Source organism: Jaculus jaculus, chromosome 14 (assembly GCF_020740685.1).
Source record: "Jaculus jaculus isolate mJacJac1 chromosome 14, mJacJac1.mat.Y.cur, whole genome shotgun sequence".
NCBI lineage: Eukaryota > Metazoa > Chordata > Mammalia > Rodentia > Dipodidae > Jaculus > Jaculus jaculus.
In genome coordinates, this window is record NC_059115.1 from 62,346 (window position 1) to 88,415 (window position 26,070).

General features: G+C 45.9%; 2 protein-coding genes across 2 annotated transcripts; both read right to left on the reverse strand.

Annotated features, from left to right (window-relative positions):
- Positions 1-446: 446 nt before the first annotated feature.
- Lgals4 (galectin 4) lies at positions 447-15,054 on the reverse strand. Its single transcript, XM_004670434.2, has 10 exons — positions 15,010-15,054; positions 14,098-14,186; positions 12,624-12,828; positions 4,103-4,237; positions 1,872-1,898; positions 1,702-1,740; positions 1,514-1,543; positions 958-1,046; positions 668-830; positions 447-593 (listed from the first exon to the last, which is right to left on the reverse strand). Exons 1-10 carry the CDS (start codon positions 15,052-15,054, stop codon positions 447-449), a joined length of 969 nt encoding a protein of 322 aa, XP_004670491.1.
- A 1,035-nt stretch (positions 15,055-16,089) lies between these two features.
- On the reverse strand, positions 16,090-24,373 carry Ech1 (enoyl-CoA hydratase 1). The gene is made up of 10 exons (XM_004670351.2): positions 24,199-24,373; positions 23,078-23,282; positions 22,870-22,958; positions 19,507-19,631; positions 19,375-19,423; positions 19,134-19,198; positions 17,014-17,084; positions 16,859-16,930; positions 16,541-16,691; positions 16,090-16,380 (listed from the first exon to the last, which is right to left on the reverse strand). The coding sequence occupies exons 1-10, from the start codon at positions 24,248-24,250 to the stop codon at positions 16,276-16,278; spliced, it is 984 nt and encodes a 327-aa protein (XP_004670408.2). The 5' UTR covers positions 24,251-24,373; the 3' UTR covers positions 16,090-16,275.
- Positions 24,374-26,070: the final 1,697 nt, after the last annotated feature.

Genomic DNA, 26,070 nt, shown 5'->3' on the forward strand with positions numbered 1-26,070 from the left:
TTCCCATTTGTTACTGATGAATTATAACAGTTTCTACCTCTTGGAGCATATTGTAAGGAGTAAATAGGTTGATACAAACAAAAGCAGGGATCAGAGCATAACCAGATTTATTGAATGGGAGGGATGCAGGGTGTGGTGGCGCACGCCTTTAATCCCAGCACTCAGGAGGCAGAGGTGGGAGGATTGCCGTGAGTCTGAGGCCACCCTGAGATTATATAGTGAATTCCAGGTCAGCTTGGGCTAGGGTGAGACCCTACCTCAAGAAAAGATGGGGGAGGAATGTGTGGGAAGGTTTCTGTTGGTTAAGTAGACAGCACAGGATGCAAGTGAAGGGGAACGGGTAGCAAGGGGGTGAATGAGTCACAGACACACATAAGACCCCATCAGACATTCTATTAGGGCTTAGAAAGGGACTCTGAGGATCTTTCTGATTTCCCAGGAATAACTCAGATCTGGACATAGGACAAGGTGACATCACCCTGGATTTCTACCATGTCCACCCTCTGGAAGGCTGAAAGTCGATGGGCATAGTCAAAGAGGTGCTGGCCATTGGCAAAAACCTTGAAGCGATCCATACCACAGCGAATGGACAGCTGCAAGAGAGGGGCAAGGTGAGGCTGGGCAGGACATGGGCTGCGGGGAGATGAGGAGGGGATCCCAGACTCACATCAAAGAACTGGCCAGGGCCAAATGGGTTGTATGCGATCTTCCTCTCCTCAAAGCCCCATGAGCCATTCAGAAAGCTGTTCCGAACCACACCTTCACCTATGCGGGGGTTGATGTGCAGAGCCAGCTCCCCGGAGGACTCCACCTTGAAGTTGATGACAAAGCTAGGGACAAAGGTGGGAGTCAAGTAGGGTCCAGTACCTGGATCCAGAAGGGAGAGAAATTGGGACCTGGACCTCTGGGTCTGAGGGAGGAGGGCTAAAGATCTCCACCTCAGTCTGGCTTTTGTACCTCTTGGCTGTGGGGAGTACATAGCCCTTGATTATGATTGTTCTTCGGGCTGTAAGCCCTCCTTGCAGTCTCCCAACATATGGCACAGGCTGTGGAGAAAGAAGATGGGGTCCCACCACCTTTCAGATTACAGAACCCAGGCACAGGGATACATTATCACAGAGAAGCAACCTTTCTTTCTTTCTTTCTTTCTTTCTTTCTTTCTTTCTTTCTTTCTTTCTTTCTTTCTTTCTTTCTTTCTTTTCCAAGGTAGGGTCTTGCTCTAGGCCAGGCTGACCTGGAACTCACAGCAATCCTCCTACCTCTGCTTCCAAAGTGCTGGGATTAAAGGTGTGCGCCACCATGCCCAGCACAACATTTCTTTTGTGAACTATCCCCAACCAGGTCCCCTCCCTAACTTTGACCACCAAGTCTAGCTTCTCCCCATCTGCTACCTCAAACACCCTCAGCCCACTGTCTATCCTCTCCAGACTTCCCACAAATAACATTCTATAACATGTTCCTGCTTCCCCTCTGTTCACTTCCCCAGATCTCCAAACCCCCAGAACAACCTTACCGGATTGAAGGTTGGTGGTCCTACCATCATCTGTGAAGTAAGAAGGGATATTACCCTGCAGTAGTTGACAAATACCTGGCCACACCTGCTTTATGCAGGTGTTTCTCCAGGTGTACAATTGGGTTCAAACCCTCCTCTTCCCCAGTTGTCACCATCTCCCTAGGTGCCCACATAATCCTCCTACTTACAGGCAAGCTGTTCATTTGTGGAGGGTAGTATCCAGGACCCTACATAGATGGACAGAGGGAAGACAGGAGTGGTGAGGGGAGCAAGGATGCTCGGATCACTCAAGGACTACCTCTGCCATTAATCTTTCACCTTGGAAAACAAAACTGTCATTCCTCCAAAAGGTACTTACAGAGTAAGCTGGGATAGTCATGGGCCCCTGTGGACACAGAAGAAATCATAAACCAAGGCCCCCAATTTTGGATTGGGTATTTGCAATGTCTTCCCTAGGGAAGCCACTTCCACAATGGAGGGGATTACTGGCACACATGGCTGGACCAAATGACAGGCTCACAGGAAGGACCTGCCATGTTTAGGGACCATCAGAGCCTCAGTACTTTGAGATGAGATGCCTGTTAAATTCTATTTTTTTGTTCTTTTCCCTGGGATTCTTTCTGCTTTACTATATCCCTTGTTCATCCCTTTCTACCCCATCAGCCCAGCAGTAAATCCACAAGTGGAAGTACCTTGGTATTTCTCCCGAGGCTCTCATAATGCCCCATGTCCTGTCATCTTATCTCCAGCCACCATTGGCCTGTTGCTCTGTGTACCCTGTATTATGGTAGGCAGGGGTCCTGGGTATTAGCCCAAGTTCAGTCTCTACTGGATTCACATCTCTTTATTTTTTTCCTTGTTTTTTTGAGGTAGGGTTTTGCTCTAGCTCAAGCTAACCTGGAATTTACTATGTAGTCTCAGGGTGGCCTTGAATTCATAGCAATCCTCCTACCTCTGTCCCTTGAGTGCTAGGATTAAAAGCATGTTCCACCACACCTGGCCAGATGTATATCTCTTCCAGTCTCTCTGTCTCACTCTGGAACTTTATCTTTCTCTCAGTTACATCTCTGCACAGATTATCCCTTCTGTCTAGAACACTTCTTCTCTTGTCCCATAGTCATTATTTGCAGTCTGTGTCCTTCTCTTTTTGATTAACTCCTACTCTGAAAGACATGTAAAATGAGCTTCTTCTCTTCCTCCTCTTCCTCCTCCTTCTTCTTTTCTTCTTCTTCTTCTTTCTCTCCCTCTCTCTCTCTCTTTCTCTCTCCCTCCCTCCCTCCCTCCCTCCCTCCCTCCCTCCCTCCCTCTCTCCTCAAACTTATAGTAATCCTTATGTCTCAGCCTCCCCAATACTGAGATTACTGGAAGGCCCCACCACTTATCTGCTGGAGTCCATGATTTGATGCTGAAACTCCTAACTCCTTCCTGCAGATGTATATAGCTGTAAATTGTTCCCTCTCAACTTTGGTGATGAACTCTATAAATTAATCATTTCTATTCATTCACTTGTTGAAGAACAGACTAATAGATTTTACTTTGATACTCTGGTTATTTGGTACTGAAGCTGCATGCTAAGATAGCATTTTGCCACAATGTCACTCAAAGCCAGTGCCCTACTTCTAAGCCAGGTCCCAAGCCCCAGAAGGTGACTTCTAGGCCAGAGCTCTACCTCTGAGACATACCTCAGCTCCAGGCTTTTGAAACTGGTATGCTACAGTATTGCAGTAGGTATTTGTTGGAGGCTAGCTGTTGGGTGTGTGTCTGGGTGGGGAGCTTCTAGGCCACCGAGGTGAATGTTTGCTTTCAGACCTAGCTGCCTGACCACTTCCCAGGGTGATTGCACCAATCCACCAACAGCCCGATGGTTGTAGTGCTGGCTGTTCCACTTGCTTGGCAGCAGTTAGTATTGTGTTGCTTTTTTCCATTACAGTTCTGATAGGTGTGTGGTGGCCACTCATTGCTGCTTTGTATTTTCCAAGTGACTAATGGCATTAGGAAGACTGTCATGAGTGAGACTGATAGTCATGAATTATTTACTCCTTATCTTCTATCTTTTCCTTATCTTCATTTCCTGAGTCAGTTTATACACCTCTTCTTCCTCAGAGAAACCCTTCCCAGCCCCTGACAAAGTCAACCCTTTCCTTTAGTCTTTTTTTTTTTTAATTATTGGGGTGGGAGGGGGTGCAGACAGACAGAAAAAGAGAATGGGTGCACCAGGGTCTCTAGTCGCTGCAAACAAACTCCAAATGCATGTGCCACCTTGTTCATTTAGCTTATGTGAGTACTGGGGAATCGAACATAGGTCCTTAGGCTTAGCAGGCAAGTTCTTTAATTGCTAAGCCATCTCTCCAGCCCTCTTTAGACTCTTAAACCCCTGTAAATCCCCAACCCCAGGATCAGCCTGAGTTTCCCATCATATTCCTAAGCCTGAAAATCTCTGTGTGGTAATATATGTCTTCCTGGGAGGGGCAGCTGTCTTGGTCACTGCAGAATCCCTGGCCCAAACCAGCAAAGGGTCAGGTACATAGGCCATAATGAGGGTAGGAATGGATTAGGAAAGAAGGAGGCAAATGCAGGGACAACCCATACCTGATGTGGCACAGGCTGGCCTCCAAGGAAATTGATTGACTGAAGTTCCAGGTCCCCATCCACTTGCAGGTGGGTGACCATCTGTAGGGGCAGCCGGTGCCCAAATTCATAGAAGGGGTTTCCATTTACCACTACCTGGAGGGCAAAGACAAAGGGTTAGATGACAGCAGCATGACCTGGGAAAGGTAGAAATGAGATCATGTTAATCTGGAGTCCAAAGTCTTTAGGGTGTACTGGCAGAGCCTCAGAACCTTGGGGTTCAGAAACCAGAGGTCAAAAGTCAGCTGGCAGTGGTATGTGGTAGAGAATGGAGAATTTAGCCTTAGGGTGAAAGTCAAGAGAGAACCAAGCCTGAGAGCTTGTATTAACAACAAATGAGTTAGAGTAAAAGATCTAGTTCTGAGCCAAGGGGGGTGTGGGTGTGTGAAACATGCCTTTAATTCCAGAACTCAGGAGGCAGAGGCAGGAGGATTGTCATGAATTCAGGATCACTCCAAGACTATATAGTAAATTCCAGGTCAGTCTGGACTAGAGCAAGACCCTACCTCAAAAAAACAAAACAAAAAAACAGAGCTAAGACACATGCGTGTGAAACCCAGGTTTAATTCCCCAGGACCCACATAAGCCAGATGCACAAGTTAGCACATGTGTCTGGAGTTCATTTGCAGCAGTTGAATGCCCCATTCTCTCTTTCTCTCTAACTGCCACTGTCTCTGTCTCTCTCTCAAATAAAATAATTTTTTAAAAAATTAAAAACAAAACAACCCCTCCTAAAACAAAAGGTCTAGTTCTGACATTATCCTGGTTGTGTGACCTCAAGTAAGTCACTTTACCTCCCTGGGCTTTTACTTCTCTTTCTCCTTCTGTGGAATGGGGGCTTGTTCATTTCTGACTTTGTCAAGAGGATGAAAATACTGCCAGGCATGTCAGAGACATATGGAATTCAGCCCTGAGCCTTGCATCCAAAGCTTCTTGTGCTTTATACATCAGGCTTCTAGTAACAGGCCTGGACCATGGAGCCAGCCCTGAGGGACTGTGGGTGTCCCACATGTAAGTGTCGGCCATAGTGATGTCAAAATGCGCTTGTTTGTTTGTTGGTTTGTTTTTTCAAGGTAGAGTCCCCCTGTAACTCAAGTTGACCTGGAATTCACTATGTAGTCTCAGGCTGGCCTTGAACTCAGAGCAATCCTCTTACCTTGGCCTCCCTGAGTACTGGGATTAAAGGCGTGGTCAACACACCTGGCCCAACCTATGTTTTTCAAGATAGGCATGATATAATTCAAGGACTCAGAAAGTTGAGGCAGGAGGATTTCAAGTTTAAGTCCAGTTTAGGTAACTTAGTAAGACTATGCTTCAAAATTAAGAATAAAAAAAAGGATTGGGAGCCAGGTGTGGTGGCACATGCCTGGGAGGCAGAGGTAGGAGGATTGCTGTGAGTTTGAGGCACCCTGAGGCTACATAGTGAATTCCAGGTTAGCCTGGGCTAGAGTGAGACCCTATCTCAAAACAACAACAACAAAAAAAAAAAGGATTGGGGACTGAAGAGATGGGTAAGGGGTTTAAAGCCTGCTGCCCTGGATTCAATTTCCTCAGTAACCCCCGCTCCCAGAAAGTCAGATGCACAAAGTAGCACATACATCCAGAATTCATTTGCAGTTGGAAGTGGCCCTGGTGCACCCATACTCACTCTCTCAATTACATTTTTTTTAAATTTTTATTTTTTAATTTTTATTAACATTTTCCATGATTATAAAATATATCCCATGGTAATTCCCTCCCTCCCCACCCCCACACTTTCCCCTTTGAAATTCCATTCTCCATCATATTACCTCACCATTACAATCATTGTAATTACATATATACAATATCAACCTATTAAGTACCCTCTTCCCTTCCTTTCTCTTCCCTTTATGTCTCCTTTTTAACTTACTGGCCTCTGCTACTAAGTATTTTCATTCTCACACAGAAGCCCAATCATCTGTACCTAGGATCCACATATGAGAGAGAACATGTGGCACTTGGCTTTCTGGGCCTGGATTACCTCACTTAGTCAATTACATTTTTAAAAATTTATTTTATTTATTTGAGAGAAAGAGGCAGAGAGAGAATGGGTGTGCCAGAGCCTTTAGCTGCAAACAAACTCCAGACATATGTGCCACCTTGAGCATCTGAGAGATAGAAAGAGGCAGATAGAGAAAATGGGCCTCTAGCCACTGCAAACCAATTCCAAAAGCATGTGTCACCTTGCATATCTGGCTTATGTGGGTATTGGGAAATGGAACCTGGGCCATTAGGATTTTGCAAGTAAGCACCTTTAACCACTAAGCTGACCCTCCAGTCCAGTTAAAAATATTGCTTAGGGGCTGGAGAAGATGGCTTAATGGCTAAGGTGTTTGCCTACAAAGCCAAAGAACACTGGTTCAATTCCCTAGGACCTACATAAGCCAGATGCACAAGGAGGCACATGCATCTGGAGTTCGTTTGCAGTGGCTGGAGGCCCTGTCATGCCCATTCTCTCTCTCTGTCTCTCTCCCTCCCCCCCTCGTAAATAAATAAAATGTATTTTTAAAAATATATTGCCGGAGCCAGGCGTGGTGGCCCACACCTTTAATCCCAGCACTCGGGAGGCAGAGGAAGGAGGATTGCCATGAGTTCAAGGCCACCCTGAGATGACAGAGTTAATTCCAGGTCAGCCTGGACCAGAGTGAGACCCTACCTCGAAAAACCAAAAAAAATAAATAAATAAATAAAATATATTGCCGGGCTGGAGAGATGGCTTAGTGGTTAAGTGCTCGCTTGTGAAGTCTAAGAACCCTGGTTCAAGACCCGATTCCCCAGGACCCACATTAGCCAGATGCACAAGGGGGCACACTCATTTGGAGTTTGTTTGCAGTGGCCAGAGGCCCTGGTGCACCCATTCTCTCTCTCTCCCTCTTTCTCTGTCTGTCACTCTCAAATAAATAAATAAATAAAAATATATTGCTTAGGCCAGTTGTGGTAGCACACACCTGAAGGGAATTGCTGCAGAGGCAGAGGCAGGAGGATCAGGAGTTTGAGGCCAGCCTGGGCTACACATTTGAGCCAGGCATGGTGGTGTATGCCTTTAATCACAGCACTTGGGAGACAGAGGTGAGTTCGAGGCCAGCCTGAGACTACATAGTGAATTCCAGGTCAGCCTGGCCTACAGCAAGACCCTACCTTGAAAAACCAAAAGACAGAGAGAGATATCGTTTAGGGCTGGAGAAATGGCTTCGTGGTTAAGGCGGTGGCCTGCGAAGCCTAAGGACCCAGGTTATATTCCCCATCCATGTAAGCCAGATGCACAGGGTGACACATGCTTCTGCAGTTCATATGAAGTGGCTAGAGACTCTGGCATGCCCATCCTCTTTCTATCTGCCTCTTTCTATGTCTCACACACACTCTCTCTAATATATATTTATACTCATCTTCAAAAAAATATTTTTTCTGGTTGTAGTGGCACACATCTTTAATCCCAGCACTTGTGGTGAGGCAGAGACAGGATGATGACTGAGAGCTCAAGGGTACCTTGATACTACATAGTGAATTTCAGGTCAGTTTGGGCAAAAGTGAAACTTCCTTGAAAATAAAACCAAAACAAAATTTTTTTTAATTTAATTGAGAGAGAGTAAGTTCGAGTTTGTTTGCAGTGGCTGGAAACCCTGACATGCTCTCTGCCTTTCTCTCTCAAATAATGTATAAATAAATAGAAATAAAAATAAAATGTTAAAAAAAAATAAAGCTGGGCATGGTAGTGCATGCCTTTAATCCCAGCACTCGGGAGGCAGAGATAGGTGGATTGCCATGAGTTCAAAGCTACCCTGAGACTACATAGTGAATTCCAGGTCAGCCTGAGCTACAGCAAGACCCTACCTTGAAAAACAAAACAAAACACAAAAGCTAAAATAAATAAAATTATTGTTTAGGGTTGGAGAGATAGCTTAGTGGTTGAAGCACTTGCATGAAAAGCTAAAGGATCCAGGTTTGATTCTCCAGTACCCACATAAGCCAGATGCATGGTGGCACAAGCATCTGGAGTTTGTTTGCAGTGACTGGCATGCCCATTCTCTCTCTCTTTCTCTCAAATAAATAAAAAAAAATAAAATGTTTTTTAAAAAGTATTGTTAGCCAGGCTTAGTGGCACATGCCTTTAATCCCAGCACCCAGGAGGCAGAGGTAGGAGGACTGCCATGAGTTTGAGGCCACCCTGAGAATACACAGTGAATTCCAGGTCAGTCTGGACTAAAGTAAAACCCTACCTCGAAAAACCAAAAATAAAAATAAAAAAGGACGAAGAAGAAGAAAAAAAAAAGAGAGAGACAGAGAGAATTGAGAATTGGCACACCAGGGCCTCAGCCACTGAAATCAAACTACAGATGCTTGCGCCACCTAGTGTGCATGTATGACCTTGTGCTTGCCTCACCTTTGTGTGTCTGGCTTATGTGGGATCTGGAGAGTTGAACATGGGTCTTTAAGCTTTGCAGGTAAGTGCCTTAACCACTAAGCCATCTCTCCAGCCCTCTTTCCTTTTCTTAACCTAAAGAAGTCTCTAAAAGAAAGAAAAGAAAAGAAAAACTTCCAGGGCATGGTGGTACATACCTTTAACCCCAGCACTTTGGAGACTGAAGTAGGAAGATTTCTTGGAGGCCAGCCTGAGACAACAGTGAATTCCAGGTCAGCCTGGGCTAGAATAAGGCCCTAACTTGGAATTTTACACACACACACACATATAATTTTTTTTTCTGAGAACCTAGGTTTGACTCCCCAGAACCCATGTAAGCCAGATGCACAAGGTTGCACATGCTTCTGGAGTTCGTTTGCAGTGGCTAGAGGCCCTAGTGTACCCATTCTCTCTCTCCCTAATAAATAAATAAATGAAACAAAAACAAAAAGAAAGCCAGGCATGGTGGCGCACACCTTTAATCCCAGCACTCGGAAGGCAGAGATAGGAGAATCACCATGAGATTGAGGCCATCCTGAGATGACACAGTGAATTCCAGATCAGCCTGAACTACAGTGAGACCCAACCCCCCCCCAAAAAAAAGAGAGAGAGAGCCAGGCATGGTGGTGCATGCCTTTAATCCCAGCACTTGGGAGGCTAAGGTAGGAAGATCACCGTGAGTTAGAGGCCAGCCTGAGACTACATAGTGAATTCTAGGACAGCCTGGGCTACAGCGAGACCCTACCTCAAAAAACAAAACAAACAAGAAAAGAACTGGGGATATAACTCAATGATGGAGCACTCACCTAGCATGCACAAGGGCCAGGGTTCAATTCCCAGGACCACCAAAAACAACAAAGTGTGATTTTAGACAAACTTGAGGCTGTCTAATATCAACCCCTCTGGTGAGGATGTTAGAAGTCTGATGCCCACCCAAGGTCAGGAGCAGTCTAACAGGTTTTCCTACTGACAAGTTTACCTTAGAGACCCACTGATGCACCATTGGTAAATATAGAGAGATGTTTGCTCCAGAGGAGGTGGGGTCAGCTTACAAAGTAGAGCCAAAGGCGCTGGACAGCCATCAGATGCCACTACCCAGGCAGGCTATGATCAGAGCAATACAACATGATGAAAGAAATATGCAGATTTGGGCCAAGAAAATTGAGAGTAAAGGTCATCCTCTAGGAAGAAGGAACTGGGCAGGAATGAAGGATCCTGGGGACTGGAAGGGTTGTTTCTGGACTGAGTGTTCTGGAGTGGTGTTCTCTTTGTGAAAGACCAGCAAGCGGGCTGGAGAGATGGTTTTACGGTTAAGTGCTTGCCTGTGAAGCCTAAGGACCCCGGTTCGAGGCTCAATTCCCCAGGACCCACGTTAGCCAGATGCACAAGGGGCACACACATCTGGAGTTCGTTTGCAGTGGCTGGAGGCCCTGGCACGCCCATTCTTGCTCTCTCTCTTGCTCTCTCTATCTGCCTCTCTGTCACTCTTAAATAAAAATAAACAAAACAATAAAAAAAAAGAAAGGCCAGCAAGCTGAAGGCACATAGTATGCCTTTTCCGTATCTGGCTTCACTTCAGGAAAGCATGAAGAAATACCTGAGTATTGGCCTAGAGGGATGGCTTAGCTGTTAAGACATTTGCCTGCAAAGCCAAAGGACCCAGGTTTGATTCCTCAGGACCCAAGTTAGCCAGATGCACAAGGTGGCACATGTGTCTGGAGTTCATGTGCAGTGGCCCTGGCATGCCCATTCTTCCTCTCTCTCTCTCTCCCTCTTTTTCTCTGTTAAATAAATAAAAATTTAAAAAATAAAGAAAAGAAATACTTTAGTATTCATCACCCTGTGTGGGCCTTATTTGGACTCGGATTCAAACACACTGTGGAAAACAACACACTGAGCCGGGCGTGGTGGCTCACGCCTTTAATCCCAGCACTTGGGAGGCAGAGGTAGGAGGATTGCTGTGAGTTCAAGGCCACCCTGAGACTACATAGTGAATTCCAGGTCAGCCTGAGCCAAAGTGAGACCCTACCTTGAAAAACAAAAAAAAAAACAAAAAAAACACTGACCTTGATGAGATGACTGCAACACAACCGGACAGGTCATGACATTAAGGGAGAGCAGTGACTCTGCTTTTAAAACCATGCAGGCTGGAGGGATGGCTTGGTGGTTAAGGTATTTGCCTGCAAGGCCAAAGGACCCAGGTTCAATTCCCCACAACCCACATTAGCCAGATGCACAACGGGGCGCATGTGTCTGGAGTTCATTTGCAGTGGCTGGAGGCCCTGGAGCACCCATTCTCTCTCTCTTTCAAATAAATAAATTAGAAATATTTTTTAAAAACATGCAAATAGCTGGCTGTAGTGGTGCACACCTTTAGACCCAGCACTCAGGAGGCAGAAGTAGGAGGATCACTATAAGTTCAAGGCCAGCCTGGAACTAGAGTGAGTTCCAGGTCAGCCTGGCTAGAGTGAGACTCTGAGGACCTCAGAAAAACAAACACGGAAACGTTTGTGAATGAAATGGTAGCACATCGGAAATTTGCTTATAGAACCTAGGAGGAGGAATTGCTATAGAGATAAAGGGGAGGGACCTTAAGGGTGGACTATTGCAGGGTGTGGGAGCATGGGAGGCATGGGCTCATTTGTGCTCCATGTTTTTCTCTGTGTGTGCCCAGAGTTCAGATCAAATGCAGAGAAAGCCTGCATTTTTCAAGGAAGCAAAGGATGAGATCATGTGCATAACATGGGTTAGGAAGCACTCCATAGTTGAGAGAAGGGATGAGAAAAAGAGCCACAAGAACTGGAACAGCATAGGCCTTTAATCCTAGCATTCAGGAGGCAATAAAGTGGGAGGATCATCGTAAATTTGAGGCCAGCCTGAGATTACAGAGTGAGTTCCAGGTCAGCCTGGGCTAGAGTGAGATCCTACCTCAAAAAAAAAAAAAACTGGAACAGTCAGGAAAAGGAAGAAGGGAAAATAAAAGAGTGCTAGAAAGATGGCTCAGTGGATAAAATATCTGCCACATAAGTATGAAGACCAGAGCTTAGATTCCCGAGACCCCACATATATGCTGAGTGGGTGTGGCAACCACCTCTAATTCCAGTATTTGGTAGGTGGAGAGAGGGGATCTTATTAGCCCTGGGTTCAAGCGAGAGACCCTGCCTCAGTAAATAAGGCAAAGAACAATGGAAGAACACCCTTGATCAATCTTTAGCCTTCATACACACTAGCCCCCACACATGCAAACATATATATACACACACATGTATTCCAAAAACATGCTAAAAAAAAAAGGTGAGGTAGGAAAGGAGTGAGGGAAGTAAGAAAAGAAAGAAAAATAGAGAAAGGAAGGGAGGAGGATACTTAATAGGTTGATATTGTACATATGTAATTACAATGATTGTAATGGGGAGGTAATATGTTGGAGAATGGAATTTCAAATGGGAAAGTGTGGGGGTGGGGAGGGAGGGAATTACCATGGGATATATTTTATAATGATGGAAAATGTTAATAAAAATAAAAATTAAATTAAATTTAAAAAAAAAAGAAAAGAAAGAAAAAAATGGAAGCTGAGTGTGATGGTATACATCTATAATCCCAGCTACTCTGGAAGCTGTGGTAGGAGGAGCCCAAGTTCAAAGACAGCCTAGGTAATTTGGTGAAATCTTGTTTTAGAAGGTAAAAAGAACTGGGCATGGTGGTACACACCTGTAATCTCAGCACTCAGGAGGTAGAAGTAGGAGAATTACTGTGAGTTCGAGGCCACCATGAGAGTATATAGTGAATTTCAGGTCAGCCTGTGCTAGAGCAAGCCCCTACCTTGGGAAAATAAAAAAAGTAAGAAGAAAACTTGAGGACATGGTTAATCAGTAGAGAACTTGTCTAGAACCCACCAGTCAGTGAGGGGCTGGGGACATGGCTCAGCAGTAGAGCACTAGCCTAGATAGAAACCACCAGTGAGGGGTTTAGGGTATGGCTTGGTGGTAGAGCCTTGCCGAACATGCCCAAGGCCCTGGGTTCAATCATCAGGGAGGGAAGATGGCAGGGGGGGAGGGGTCAGACCTTGTAGTGCTCAGCCATGACCAGGAACACCAGCTCGAAGTGGTCCCCCTTTTTGAAGGGCATGCTTCTCTTTTTTTCTTCATCACCCCATCGGCCGCCCTGCTTAGTGTTGAAGACCACTTTGTCCCAACCATCAAAGCGGGGATTGAAGTGGAAGGCAACGTCTGCCCCTTCGTCCTGCCCCACTGCGAAGTTCACGTGGAATCTGGTGGGACATTAAGGGCTGGTTCACCATAGGACCTCCTTCAGGAAGCTCTGTCTTCACCCTCTCTCCATGTTCCCTGATCAGCCCTTAGCACCATTAATCTGGCAAGAAGGGAAGTCATTGCCCTGAGTTCCAGGAGGCAGATCCCTTTAGCCAACCCTCCTCTCTGCTTCTCCTTCTCAATGTCCCTCTCCTGCTTTTCTCCAGAGTCTCTTACCTTATCTTTTCTTTCTTTCTGCTTTTGGTTGTTCGAGTAGGGTCTCCACTTTATCCCAAGTTGACCTGGAATTTACTATGTAGTCTCAGGGTGGCCTCAATCTCACTCACAGTGATCCTCCTACTCTGCCTCCCAGTGCGAGGATTAAAGGTGTGCACCCACTATGCCTGGCTTCTTATATCTCTTTTATGTTTCTTTTTTATTTCTCTCTCTCTCTGTTTTTAATAAAGAAGGAAGGCAAAGTCTGATTGTGTAGATCAGACTGGCCACTAACTGTTGATCCTTCTGCCTCAGCCTTCTGAGTACGGGGATTGCAAGCATGTGCCACCTTCACTTTATTTTTATTTTTTGCATGTTTATGTGTGCAGTATGCATGCATGTGGGCACCATGTGTGCTGGTGCATGTGCATGTGTATGTGTGCATGTGGTGGCCAGAGGCTTGTTTTCCTCAGTTGCTCTCCACCTTATTCCTTGAGATAGGGTCTCTTTCTGAACCTAGAATTCATAAATTAGGCTATGTTGGCTGGGTTTGGTGACTCATTCCTGTAATCCCAGGACTCAGGAGGCTAAGGTAGGAGGATCACTGTGAGTTTAAGACTAGTCCAGGCCCCTTCTCACTCTTTTGCACATTGAATCCTGAGAACTATCCCATTTTACAGATGGGAAACAACCACAGTACATAGCCTGGGGGGGCACACAGCTGCTAAATGAATTTTTTTAACTCAGGACATGGTTCTGAACTTCTGATCTGGACTCATGTTCTCAGACCCGTCTCTTCCAGTGCATCATACCAACTCTGGGGCGACTTCTCGTGCTGATCCTTCTCTGACCTTTCCCCACCAATCCTGATAGGACCACTCAGCCCTTCTCCTTACCTTTCATCCTTTCCTTCTTTTTCCTCTCAACTGGAATCGCCTTGTTCCTTTCTGTCTATATCCTCTATATGCAGTTGGAAGGGCCTCTTCCCAACATTGGACAGTCTATCTGGCTTATGGACAAAGATAGGGAAAGAGAGGCTTTCCCCCAGAATGAGAAGGTAGGGAGAGTCTCACCGCTTCATATGCTCCTTGGCCACTCCTTGGATGTAAACAGACATTCCAATGCTGAGGCCACCTGGGATGGGCTGGTTGTAGGGCAGACTCTGTCAAAGGGATCAGTAGGGAGCCTCAGAAGCCATCCACCTGTTACAGACCTTCCCCCCACCTAAATGCCCCTTAAGCAGGGGAGATAAAATTCAGGATGCAGGGCAGGGGATGTAGCTCAGTGATAGAGCACTTGCCTAGCATGTGCAAGGCTTTGGATTTGATCCTCAACACCATAAAAAAAAAGGAGGAGGGGCACTGGAGGGATGGCTTAGTGGTTAAGGCACTTGCCTGAGAAGCCTAAGGATCCAGGTTTGATTCTCCAGATCTACATAAGTCAGATGCACATGATGACTCATGCATCTGGAGTTTGTTTGCAGTGGCTAGAGGCCCTGGTGCACTCATTTTCTCTCTCTCATAAATAAATAAAAAGTTAAAAAAGAAAGATAAAGGAAGGAGGGAAAAGAAAGGAACAAAGAAAGAATAAATGAAAGCTGGGCATGGTGGCACAAGCCTTTAATTTCAGCAGTTGGGAGGCAGAGGTAGGAAGATTGCAGAGAGTTTGAGGCTACCCTGAGACTACACAGTGAATTCCATGCCAGCATGGGCTAGAGCAAAACCCTACCTTGAAAAACAAACAAAAAAGAGGGGATAGTGAGATGGCTTAGCACTTAAAGGCATTTTCCTGCAAAGCCAAAGGACCCAGGTTCAATTCCCCAGTAACAACATAAAGCCAAGGTGATGCACATGTCTGGAGTTTGTTTGCAGTGGTTAGAGGTCCTGGTGCAACCATTTTCTCCCTCTCCTCCCCTCTCTCTCAAATAAATAAATAAAAAGGAAGGAATTAATTAAATCAGCGAGAAGTTTAGGTGGATATCTCACCGGGTTATATGTGGGCTGGTAGCCTGGTGCAGGGACATAGGCCATCTTGAGAGGCTGAGCTGGTGGCTTGTCCTATGAAGAGTGCAGAAGTAGAAAATGTTGGCAGGTGGTGGGTGGCCCTTATATGAGGAGGGTTCATGAGGTTTCTCTTGTGGAGATCCCTAAGGCACACCCTAGCCTGCCAGGTCCTCCTGCAAAGAGGAAGTGTGTTCATGGACTTCGACCTTGTCCAGGCCTTATCAGAGCCCATAAAACCTTGCCCTAATCTTTGTTGGCAGAAGGAGGATGAGAGTAGGTGGGCAGGGCAGGGCAGGGCAGGGCTGCAGGAGTGGTGGCTAAACATGTGGACAGTGGAAACAGATGAGAAAGCAGGATGTGCCAAGACCTAGACTGGTAGTGTGTCCTGCACCTCCTGACTTCATGCACTGTATCGTATGCACAGGGGCTTACAGCACACATAGCCTACCCATGTGCCTACACCACACACACACACACACACACATACACACACAAAGCAAAGTGGGGTAAGAATATAGGTCAGTTGCTAGAGTGCCTAGCATGCCCAAGCCTTGGGCTACATTCCCTGCACAGAACAAAATTAGGCATGGTTTCACAAACCTGTAATCCTAGCACTCAGGAGGTAGGGATAGGGGGATTAGGAATTCAAAACTCATCTTCTGCTATAGAGCGAGTAAAAGGCCAGCTTGGGCTGAAACAAAAACTTCCACCTCACACACCACAACAAAACAAATGAGACAGTTGGTTCAAGATTGGTAGCAAAAGACCCAGCCCAACTCCAGCACCCCAGGGGTCCCACTGTATTATGCAGAAGAGGTTCCAGGAGAAGTACTTAGCAGGGTGGACACACCCTGACCTAATAGTAGGCACAGGGACCAGATGTGGCTTTTGAGCAGAGGCAGCCAGTCCAGTCCAGGAACTTCGGGATTCATCACTCCCAGATTCCCTAAATGCCCAGCCTCAGTCCTATTCCCCTAGACAGATCTGCACCTTCCCAATGTCCTCCTGCCCTTCTTAGAGCCCCACGCACCTTAGCCACACTCCCAGCAATAAAGGCACCAGACTGTTTAGAAAGCTTTATTGTTCCACTGAAAGTAAGCATATATTGAAGGACTGTCATAAAGTTATAAACTAAGAGATTGAGAAGGCCAGAGCAAAATAACTATCTTCATAGATTCTTCCTCTCTGCAAGGTAAGGAAACAGGCACAAAAGCTGACACCTGGGCCAGGCAGGTACCCAAAATGTTCTCAGAGCTTGGAAAAGGTAACACTTTTCATGTCCTTCTTCTCCATCGTGGCCTGGATGGACTTGCTGATGTCCTGGGTCTGTAGCATACTCATGTTCCAGGAGGCCTGGATAAAGAAGGCATAGGAAAGTCAGTCAGCTGAGTGCCAAGCTCTGATTGGTTGCTTTTATTGGTGTAGGCAGCATCTTTTTTTTTTTTTTTCCGTGTTTGCGAGGTAGGGTCTCACTCGAGTTCAGGTTGACCTGGAATTCTAGGCAGCATCTTACCATGTATTGGAGGCTCTCATCCACAGGATGGTCGCGGGAGTACAGTAGATTGATTTTTGAGCTCTGCACAGCCACAGGGCTCTTGCTGGAAATCTCAGCTGCCAGGGCAAAGGCAGCGTCCAGCGCCACATCCTTGTCCTGGAACACGCGGCTGCCAGGGCAGGAAGGCAGATGAAAAGGGATAGCACACCACACAAAGATGAAAGACCTAGTCAAAAGGTCGAACTACGGCAGAACACTATTCCCTGGCCCCCCCCCACACCAGGGGTGGGGACAGCCTCTAGCAGCCTTGGAAGGAGGATACAAGGGCTACTCTACCTGACAAGCCCACTGACCAGGGCCTCGTCAGCCATCATTTTGCGGGCGGTGAAGACCAGCTCATTGACTAGACTGCAAAAGGGTAAGGAAGGTCAGGAGACTTATGTCAGCATCCTGAGTCCGTCCCCTTCCTGGGGCTCCCAATGGCCCCTCACCTCTGGTTCCCGATGATCTTGGGCAGTCGCTGCAGTGTTCCCACATCAGCAGCCAAGCCCACATCTACCTCCTGTGGGGAGCAGTCATATTAGTTTGGTCTCTGTCTGGTATTGGTCCCCATGCAAGCTTGAAGTATTTTGCAAGTCCTGCAGAGGTCCCACCTGCCCACCCTGCACACTGATTCCCTCCAGACCCCTGTCCCATCACCATCAATATGCTATTGCTACCCTGTAAAGTCTGCACAGAATGGCTGGCTGGCCAATTTTTCTTCCTCTAGTCCTTATTTTTGAAAGGTCTCATGTATCAAATCAATATGTAGCCAAGTGCAATTTGAACTTCAGGTTCTCCTGCCTCTAAACTACTGAAATGCTACCATGCCCTATAATATTTATATCTATATATCTATCTATATCTATATCTATATCTATATCTATATCTATCTATCTATCTATCTATCTATATATATATTGAGTCAGGGTCTCACTATATATCTCCAGGCTGATCTTGAACTCTTTATTCTTTTGCCTCCAATTCCTGAATTTGAAGATTATAGGTGCATGCATGCTACCATCATGGCTTAATTTATTTATTTGAGAAAGAAAGAGGCAGAGAGAGAGAGGGAGGGAGGGAGAGAGCTGATACTCCAGGGCCTCTAGCCACTGCAAAGAACTCTAGATGCATGTGCCACCTTGTGCATCTGGCTTACGTGGGTACTGGGGAACTGAACCTGGGTCCTTTGGCAAGCACTTAACCACTAAGCCATATCTCCAGCTTCCCCCTCCCCATTTTTGTAGCTTAAGGAAAAAACTGAAGAATTGGCTATATACTTTCCTTTTTCTTCTTGTTTTTGTCTTATTTATTTATTTTTCTTTTTTGGTTTTTCAAAGTAGGGCCTCACTCTAGTCCAGACTGACCTGGAATTCACTATGTAGTCTCAGGCTGGCCTTGAAGTCATACAATGATCCTTCCTACCTCTGCCTCCTAAGTGCTGGATTAAAGGTATGTGCCACCATGGCCAGCTAATTTTTTTCCCTTTGGTCAGTGGATTTTGAACAAGTCTACTTAGTTTCAGCATGTTGGAAGAATTTCCACACTTCTCTTTATTTTAGATGGAGTTTCATCTAGCCCAGGATAGCCTATACTTGTCTAGTAGCTGAGGATGACATTGAACTAATACTTCTGCCTTGACCTCTGCAGTGCTGAGATAGTAAGTATGCACTAACATGCTCACTTTTTGTGGTGCTGGAGTCAAACCTAGGACTTCTGAAACTAGGGCTTTGTGTATACTATGCTAGCATTCTACCAACTGAAATACATCTCCAGCTCTCCAAGTGGTTGTTGTTTGTCTGTAGGAGATAGGGTCACACTCAAAACCTAAACAGACCTGGAACTCTCACTATGTAGCCCAGGAACCTGTCAAGCCCATGCCTTGAAGTCGTGTCAATATGCCTGCTCAGCCTCCTGGATACTGAGGTTACATGTGTGTACCAGCAAGCCTGACAGCCCCAGTTCTTCAGGGTCAGCTACATCTCTTTTGAGTACAGCCATCCTTCCTTATCCCACAGAGCACCTTCTGGCACACAGCACACCCTTACTAGTTCCCTGGAATGCCCACCCTGACTTCTTCTATAGCTGAACCTGACTTTTTCTCCCTTGTGGTGCTGGGAAGAAATTTCAAGAGACTTTTGCTCATGTACTTTACCACTGAAGCCATTATTTAAGACTGGGTCTCACTATATAGTTCAGGTTGGCCCAGAACTTGCTTCTTAGCCCAGGCTTACCTTAAACTGGTGATTCTTTTGCTTCAGCTTCCTGAACTGTACCCCCATGCCTGGGCCTTTTTTGTTTGTTTGTTTGTTTTGTTTCGATTTTTAAGGTAGGGTTTCGCTCTAGCCCAAGCTGACCTGGAATTCAGGGTAGCCTCAAACTCACAGCAATCCTCCTACCACTGCTGGGATTAAAAGTGTGTGTCACCACACCCAGCTGAGGCCATCTCATTTTGTAGTTTGTTTCTGACTTCTTCTAGGAAGTCCTTAGGACTGGTGGCCTGTCTCCTCCTGAACCCCATTCTGTCCTATCACTATATATAGTTGTCCAGAAGAGCTCAAGTATTATTCACCTTGACCTGGAAGTAAGCATCCTGAGCACAGTACCGGATGTCACAGGCTGTGATGAGGTCCACACCTGGGAAGAAGAAGCCAAGCCTGAGTATTGGCAAAATTCAATCCCATCTCCGCAGACAGGTGGTTGCATCTAGGAACCAAGTCTAAGTAGCAACAGAGCTAAGCGGAAGCCACTAGCTGGAACAGAAGGGTTGGGCAGCCTAGCCAGTGGTGGCTGGCCAGTGGCTGCAGACTCACCTCCACCAATGCAGCCTCCATGAATAACAGAAATCACTGGCTTGGGGCACTGGAAGAGAACAGGAAGGTTGGGGGTCAAGGCTAACAGAGGAGACACCTGAGCAATGGGTGCTCTCCAGACCCTAGAGTCACCTTCTCAATGACAGTGAAGGTCTTCTGGTATCTGCTGATAAGGTCACGGAGTTTCCAGCTGATGCGAGCCACATCATCTCCTTGGGGCTGCATGAATTCTGGTGCCATGTCTATGAGGTCAAGACCTGTCCAGAAGGTGTAGGGGGCTCACCTATCTTCTCAGGTCCCATCTATTACTACCCCAGCCAGGGCTCAGATTTTTGGTGCAGTGGTCAGAATCCACCAAGCACCACAGAAGATAAAGCAACTCACAGAGGACTTGGAGAGACAAAATAGATGAGCTCTGACACTCATCATTTTGTTTCTCACTATGTAGCTCAAGCTGACCTCAACTTGGAGATCCTCTTGCCTCAGCCTTGTGATGACTACTGGGGATGCTGGCATGAGCCACTGTGGCCGCAGTATTTCTCCAACCAGACATTCTCCATAAATGTTCCTCACATACATAAAGGGGGAATCTGTGGACCTTTCTTGCCTCCTATTCCAAACAACAAAATGTAAAAAGTCTAGCCAGGCATGGTGATGCATGCCTTTAATCCCAGCACTCAGGAGGCAGATGTAGGAGGATAGCTGTGAGTTCAAGGCCACCCTGAGACTATGTAGTAAATTCAAGGTTAGCCTGGGCTACAGCAAGACCCTATGTCAAAAAAATGTTTTTAATTTTGTTTTATTTTTATTTATTTATTTGAAAGAGACAGAGAAAGAGGCAGAGAGAGAATGGGCGCTCCATGGCCTCCAGCCACTGCAAACGAACTCCAGATGCATGCGCCACCTTGTGCATCTGGCTTATGTGGGTACTGAGGAATTGAGCCTCGACTCAGGGTCCTTAGGCTTCACAGGCAAGCACTTAATCACTAAGCCATCTCATCAGACCCCCAAAAAAACTTTTTAAGGAGCTGAATATTGCAGAAAATTACCTGTCTCTTTTGTTGCCCCAGGAAAGTTAAAATTTAAAAAGAATCTTATATAAACTCAGGCTGGCCTCAAACTCACAGAAATCCTCCTACCACAACCTCCCAAGTGCTGGGATTAAAGGCGTGCGCCACCATGGCCAGCTCCGAAAATGATTTTTTAAAATATTTTATTTAGGGCCGGGCATGGCAGAGCATGCTTTTAATCCCAGCACTCAGGAAGCAGAGGTAGGAGGATCACCCTGAGTTCGAGGCCACTCTGAGACGACATAGTGAATTCCAGGTCAGCCTGAGCTAGAGTGAGACTCTACCTCGGAAAAAAAAAATTTTTTAATGTATTTATTTATTTGAGAGAAAGAGAGAGAAAGAAACAGATAGAGAGTGAATGAGCATGTCAGGTCCTCTAGTTACTGTAAACAAACTCCAGACGCATGTGCCACCTTGTGCATCTGGCTTATGTGAATCCTTAGGCTTCACAGGTAAGTGCCTTAACCCCTAAGCCATCTCTCCAGCCCGGAAAATGATTTATTTTATTCTTTTCATTTTAATAAGAAAGAGAGAAAATTGGTATGCCAGGGCCTCCAGCCACTGCAAATAAACTCCAGATGCATGTGCCACCTTGTGCATCTAGCTTAGGTAGGTACTGGGGAGTCACACCTGGGTCCTTAGGCTTTGCAGGCAAGCACCTTAGCCACTAAGCCATCTCTCCAGTCCCCAAAAACTATTTTTAAAAAGCTATTTAAAACTCTAAGTTTAAAGTCTCTATCTGGGGCTGGAGAGATGGCTTAGCGGTTAAGCGCTTGCCTGTGAAGCCTAAGGACCCCGGTTCGAGGCTCGGTTCCCCAGGTCCCACGTTAGCCAGATGCACAAGGGGGCGCACGCGTCTGGAGTTCGTTTGCAGAGGCTGGAAACCCTGGCGCGCCCATTCTCTCTCCCTCTATCTGTCTTTCTCTCTGTGTCCGTCCCTCTCAAATAAATAAATAAATAATTTAAAGTCTCTATCTGCTTCTTTCTCTCTCTCGCAAATAAATAAATATTTTAAAACTCTAAGAGGCACTTGTGGGGCTGTGGAGATGTGAAGATCAAGCTAATTGGAAAAAGGCTAATCTTTACACAAACTAAGACTTGGGGACATGGAAGACTATATGCTTTGGGTGGAGCTTCTAAAGACAGGAACTCACAGCTTCTTCAAAGATTTCCTGATGAAATAAACCTAAACCACTCATGATCTGATCTGATGCAAACTCGTGATCTGTCCTATGCTCAGACTCCCCACAGGTTTGACTGCCTGAAAATGAATAAAAGCTGCAAGTACAGTCAGTTTGGGGAGCACTAGAATGCATCCCCCTGACCCATTTAAATACTTTACATGTTGTGTGTCCATGTCTCATTTATCCAAGCACCAACGGAAAGTACACACAGAAACATGGCTCAATGGTTAAAGGATCTTGCTAACAAACCCTGCTGGCCCAGGTTCAATCCTACAGCAACCATGTAAAGCCAGACCTAAAAGGTAGCAGAAGCATCTCAAGTTCATTTACAGCATCAAGAGACTCTGGCACACACACACACACATGTTCATATAAAATTACTATTATTATTATTTTGGTTTTTCAAGGTAAGGTCTCTCTAGCACAGGCTGACCTGGAATTATCTATGTAGTCTCAGGGTAGCCTCAAACTCATGGCAATCCTCCTACCTCTGCCTTCTAAGTGCTGGAATTAAAGGTGTGTACCATCACACCCAGCTTAATTTTTTTTTTTTCAAATATACTACTGGCCTGGTGGGCATGGTAGCTCACACCTTTAATCATAGCACTTGGGAGGCAGAAGTAGGAGGATGGCTGTGAGTTCAAGGCCAGCCTGAGACTACATAGGGAATTCCAGGTCAGCCTGCACTAGAGTAGACCCTACCTCAATAAATAAATAAGTAAATAAATAAATAACTACTAACTAGGGATATCACAAAGTAGTATAGTGCTTGCCTAGTAGGCGTGAGGTCCCAGATTCAATCCCAATACCAAAAAGAAAAGAAGGAAGGAAGGAAAAGAGAAAGCAAGGGTAGGGGAGAGAGGGAAGAAAAAAAGAAAAAAAGAAGAAAAGTACTATAGTCAAGCATGGTGGCATGCACACCTGTAATGCCAGCACTCGGGAGCTTGAGATAGAATTACTGCCAAGTTCAAAGCCAACCTAGTTAACATAGCAAGACCCTGCCTAAAAAGAAAGGAAGAAAGCCAAGTGTGGTGGTGCATGCCTTTAATACCAGCACTCAGGAGGCAGAGTTAGAAGGATCACCATGAGTTCGAGGTCAGCCTGAGTTAGAGTGAAACCCTATCTTGAAAAACCAAAAATAAGAAAAGAAAGGAAGAAAGGTGGAAAGAAAGAGAGAGAGAGAGAGAGAGAAGGAAGGGGAAAAGAAAAGAAAGCATAATTCTACATTGAAGAGGAAGTACCTGTTGAGAACATTTTGCCTGCACCGGAGATCACAACAGCCCGACAGTCAGGATCTTTTGCTATCTTTTCAAAGCATTCCACCATTTCCCTGCAGTATACCAAGGAGTGAAGGGTTACAAAGACCAAGGAGTGGGAACCTTCCTGCCTCTGTCCCCAGCCTCCTGTGCTTTCTCTTGCAGGTAAGTTCCCAGTATATGCAGGCCAGACCTCCAGAAGGCTCTGTTCATAGCATTCCTCTTCTCTGGACGGTTTAGCTGCACATGGAGAATGTGCTTTTGGGCAGATGTCACCCTAAGAGACTCATAGTTGTGGTCTGAGGCCTCACAGGGATATCCTCTGGAAGCTTGTTGTGCAGAAGAACTCAGGGGGCAAAAACTAACGTTGAAACCCAGCTTGGTGGGGGCTGTCAGATCTGGGGAGAGAAAAGGAAGGACCTTTGAGACCCTAGAACAGGGACATGACAACACCTTCAAGAATAGAGGACAGGCACAAGGGCAGAGGTGAGGCGCACACCTTTAATCACAGCACTTGGGAGGCAGAGGTAGGAGGATCGCAATGAGTTTGAGGCCAGCCTGAGGCCACATAGTGAATTCCAGGTTAGCCTGGGCTACAGTGAGACCCTAACTCAAAAAACCAAAACAAGCAAACAAAAAGGAATAAAAGACACACACCTCAGGGACACTATATTAAGAACGAACACAAGTTCCTCAGAGACCCAGGTTTTGTTTTATTTACTTTTTTTTTTTTTTGAGGGTGAGATGGGGGGGGGCAGAGAATAGGTGCGCCAGGGCCTCCACCTTATGCATCTGGATTCTGTGGATCCTGTGGAATCAAACCTGGGTCCTTAGGTTTTGCAGGCAAGTGCCATAATCACTAAGTCATTTCTCCAGCCCAAGCCCCAGATTTTAAGATCAAAGTGCACTTCTTTGTAGCTTCAGTCTGAGACTACTTTATACTCAATCATGGGAATAGCCCAATCTTGGGGACACCTGGCTCTCAGAGACTCCTGACGGCCAAATCTGTCCTATGCTTCATTAGGTTATGCCAGACCTGAAAAAAAAAATTATATATATATATGTTTTTTTTCCCCCTTTGGTTTTTCGAGGTAAGATCTCTAGCTCAGGATGACCTGGAATTCACAAGGCAGTCTCAGGCTGGTCTCGAACTCACAACAAGCCTCCTACCTCTGTTTCTCAATTAAAGGCGTGCTGAATCAACACGAATGGCCAGACCAGAGTTTCATGGGCTGAGTCGGGCTTCCCTGTGTTATGGCCGCTATGACACGGTGACACAGCAACCGACCCCCCAGAAGTCAAGTGGTAACTCACGCTGTATCAGCAACTTGTGGAATCTTTGAGAAAACGCCATTGTCGCCGCCATTGATCTTTAGTCTATGGAGTAGCTGGATCAGAGGAAGACAAAAGGGCCAGCACAAAATCCCACCATGTTGGATGAGGGCACCGAAACCACTTCCTAAACCAGCAATGTCGCCCCAACTCCGCCATCTTTACTAAGGGCAACCGGAAATAGCGTTCGCATTTCCCTTGCTTTTTGTTGTTGTTTTCTTTTATCGAGGTAGGGTTTCACTCTAGCTCAGGCTGACCTGGAATTCACTATGTAGTCTCAGGGTGGCCTTGAGCTCATGGCGATCCTCCTACCTCTGCCTTCCGAGTACTGGGATTAAAGGCGTGCACCACCACATATGGCTTCGCTTGCAGGTTTTTAACTAGTTTAGAATTAAGCCTTTTCTACCGGGAGTGGCGCTTGCCTTTAATTCCAGCATTACCGAGGCTGCGGTAGGACGGCCGTGAGTTGGAGGCTAGCCTTGACACTACATGGTGAATTTCAGGTCAGCCTAGGCTAGAGCGAGACCCCATCTCGAAAAATCAAAAGAACAAAAAATTTACACTTGTGTACTTGTCTGTATAAAGCTCTTCACAACAGCGTATTTGTAACAAAAAGAAAACGTGACTTCTTCTGTCCAGTTTCATGAGAACAGCCTCCTTGCTCTCTTTATTCTCCCCTTCACTTACAGAAGTCTCTCTCTCCATTCCTTCAGCTTGAGACCTATATACATCCCCAGCACTGCTGGCCTTTCTCATTTAATCATATAACCCCTTCCCCATCTTGTCTTCCTACTTATTTATTGTTGTTGTTATGATTATTATTATTTGGTTTTCGAAGTAAGGTCTCACTGTAGCTTCAAGCTAGCCTCAAACAGGGCCTCTAGCCCCTGCAAGTGGAATTTAGATGCATGCATCACTTTGTGAATCTTTAAAAAAAAATTTTTTATTGGCAACTTTCACAATTGTAGATAACCCATGGTAATTCTCTCCCTCCCCTCACTTCCCCCTTTGAAATTCCACTCTCCATCATATCCCCCTCTCCCTCTCAGTCTTTTATTATTATTATTATTATTATTATTATTTTGCTTATTTTTATTTATTTATTTCAGAACAAGAGAAAGAGGCAGATAGATAGAGAATGGGCACGCCAGGGCCTTGAGCCACTGCAAATGAACTCCAGAGGCCTGCGCCCCCTTATGCATCTGGCTTACTTGGGTCCTGGGGGAATCAGGCAAGTGCTTAACCACAAAGCCATCTCCCCAGCCCCAGTCTCTTTTATTTTGATGTCACTATCTTTTCCTCCTATTAGGATGGTCGTGTGTAGGTAGTATCAAGCACTATGAGGTCATGGGTATCCAAGTCATTTTGTCTGGAGGAGCACATTGTAAGGAATCCTACCCTTCCTTTGGCTCTTACATTCTTTCCGCCACCTCTTCCACAATGGACCTTGAGCCTTGGTAGATGTGCTAAGAGATATTTCAGTGGTAAGCACTCTGTCATTCTCAGCACCATGGATGACCTGGAATTCACTATGTAGTCTCAGGGTGGCCTCAAACTCACAGCGATCTTCCTACCTCTGCCTCCTGAGTGCTGAGATTCAAGGCATGTGCCGCCACATCCTGCTTGAAAATTGTTTTGTGTTTGAGGTAGGGTCTCACTGTTACCCCAGGCTGACTTGGGACTCATTCTGTTGCCCAGGGACACCCTCAAATTCATTGCAATCTTTTTACCTCAGCCTCTCAGATGCTGAGATTAAATGCACATGCCACCAAGTCCAACTTTTTGGGGTTTTGTTTTTTCGAGATAGGGTCTTGCTCTCTAGCCCAGGATGATCTGGAATTCACTATGTAGTCT

Excerpts from the sequence above, each read along its gene's own strand:
- Lgals4 (XM_004670434.2), bottom strand. The coding sequence starts at position 15,054 with ATGGCCTATGTCCCTGCACCAGGCTACCAGCCCACATATAACCCG. Across the intron at positions 4,238-12,623 it reads TCATGGCTGAGCACTACAAG|GTAGTGGTAAATGGAAACCC; the intron begins GTCTGACCCCTC and ends TTTGCCCTCCAG. Across the intron at positions 831-957 it reads GTACTCCCCACAGCCAAGAG|CTTTGTCATCAACTTCAAGG; the intron begins GTACAAAAGCCA and ends CTTTGTCCCTAG.
- Ech1 (XM_004670351.2), bottom strand. The coding sequence starts at position 24,250 with ATGGCGGCGACAATGGCGTTTTCTCAAAGATTCCACAAGTTGCTGATA. Across the intron at positions 17,085-19,133 it reads ATGCTTACTTCCAGGTCAAG|GAGGTAGATGTGGGCTTGGC; the intron begins GTGAATAATACT and ends TGCTCCCCACAG. Across the intron at positions 16,931-17,013 it reads AAGATCATCGGGAACCAGAG|TCTAGTCAATGAGCTGGTCT; the intron begins GTGAGGGGCCAT and ends ACCCTTTTGCAG.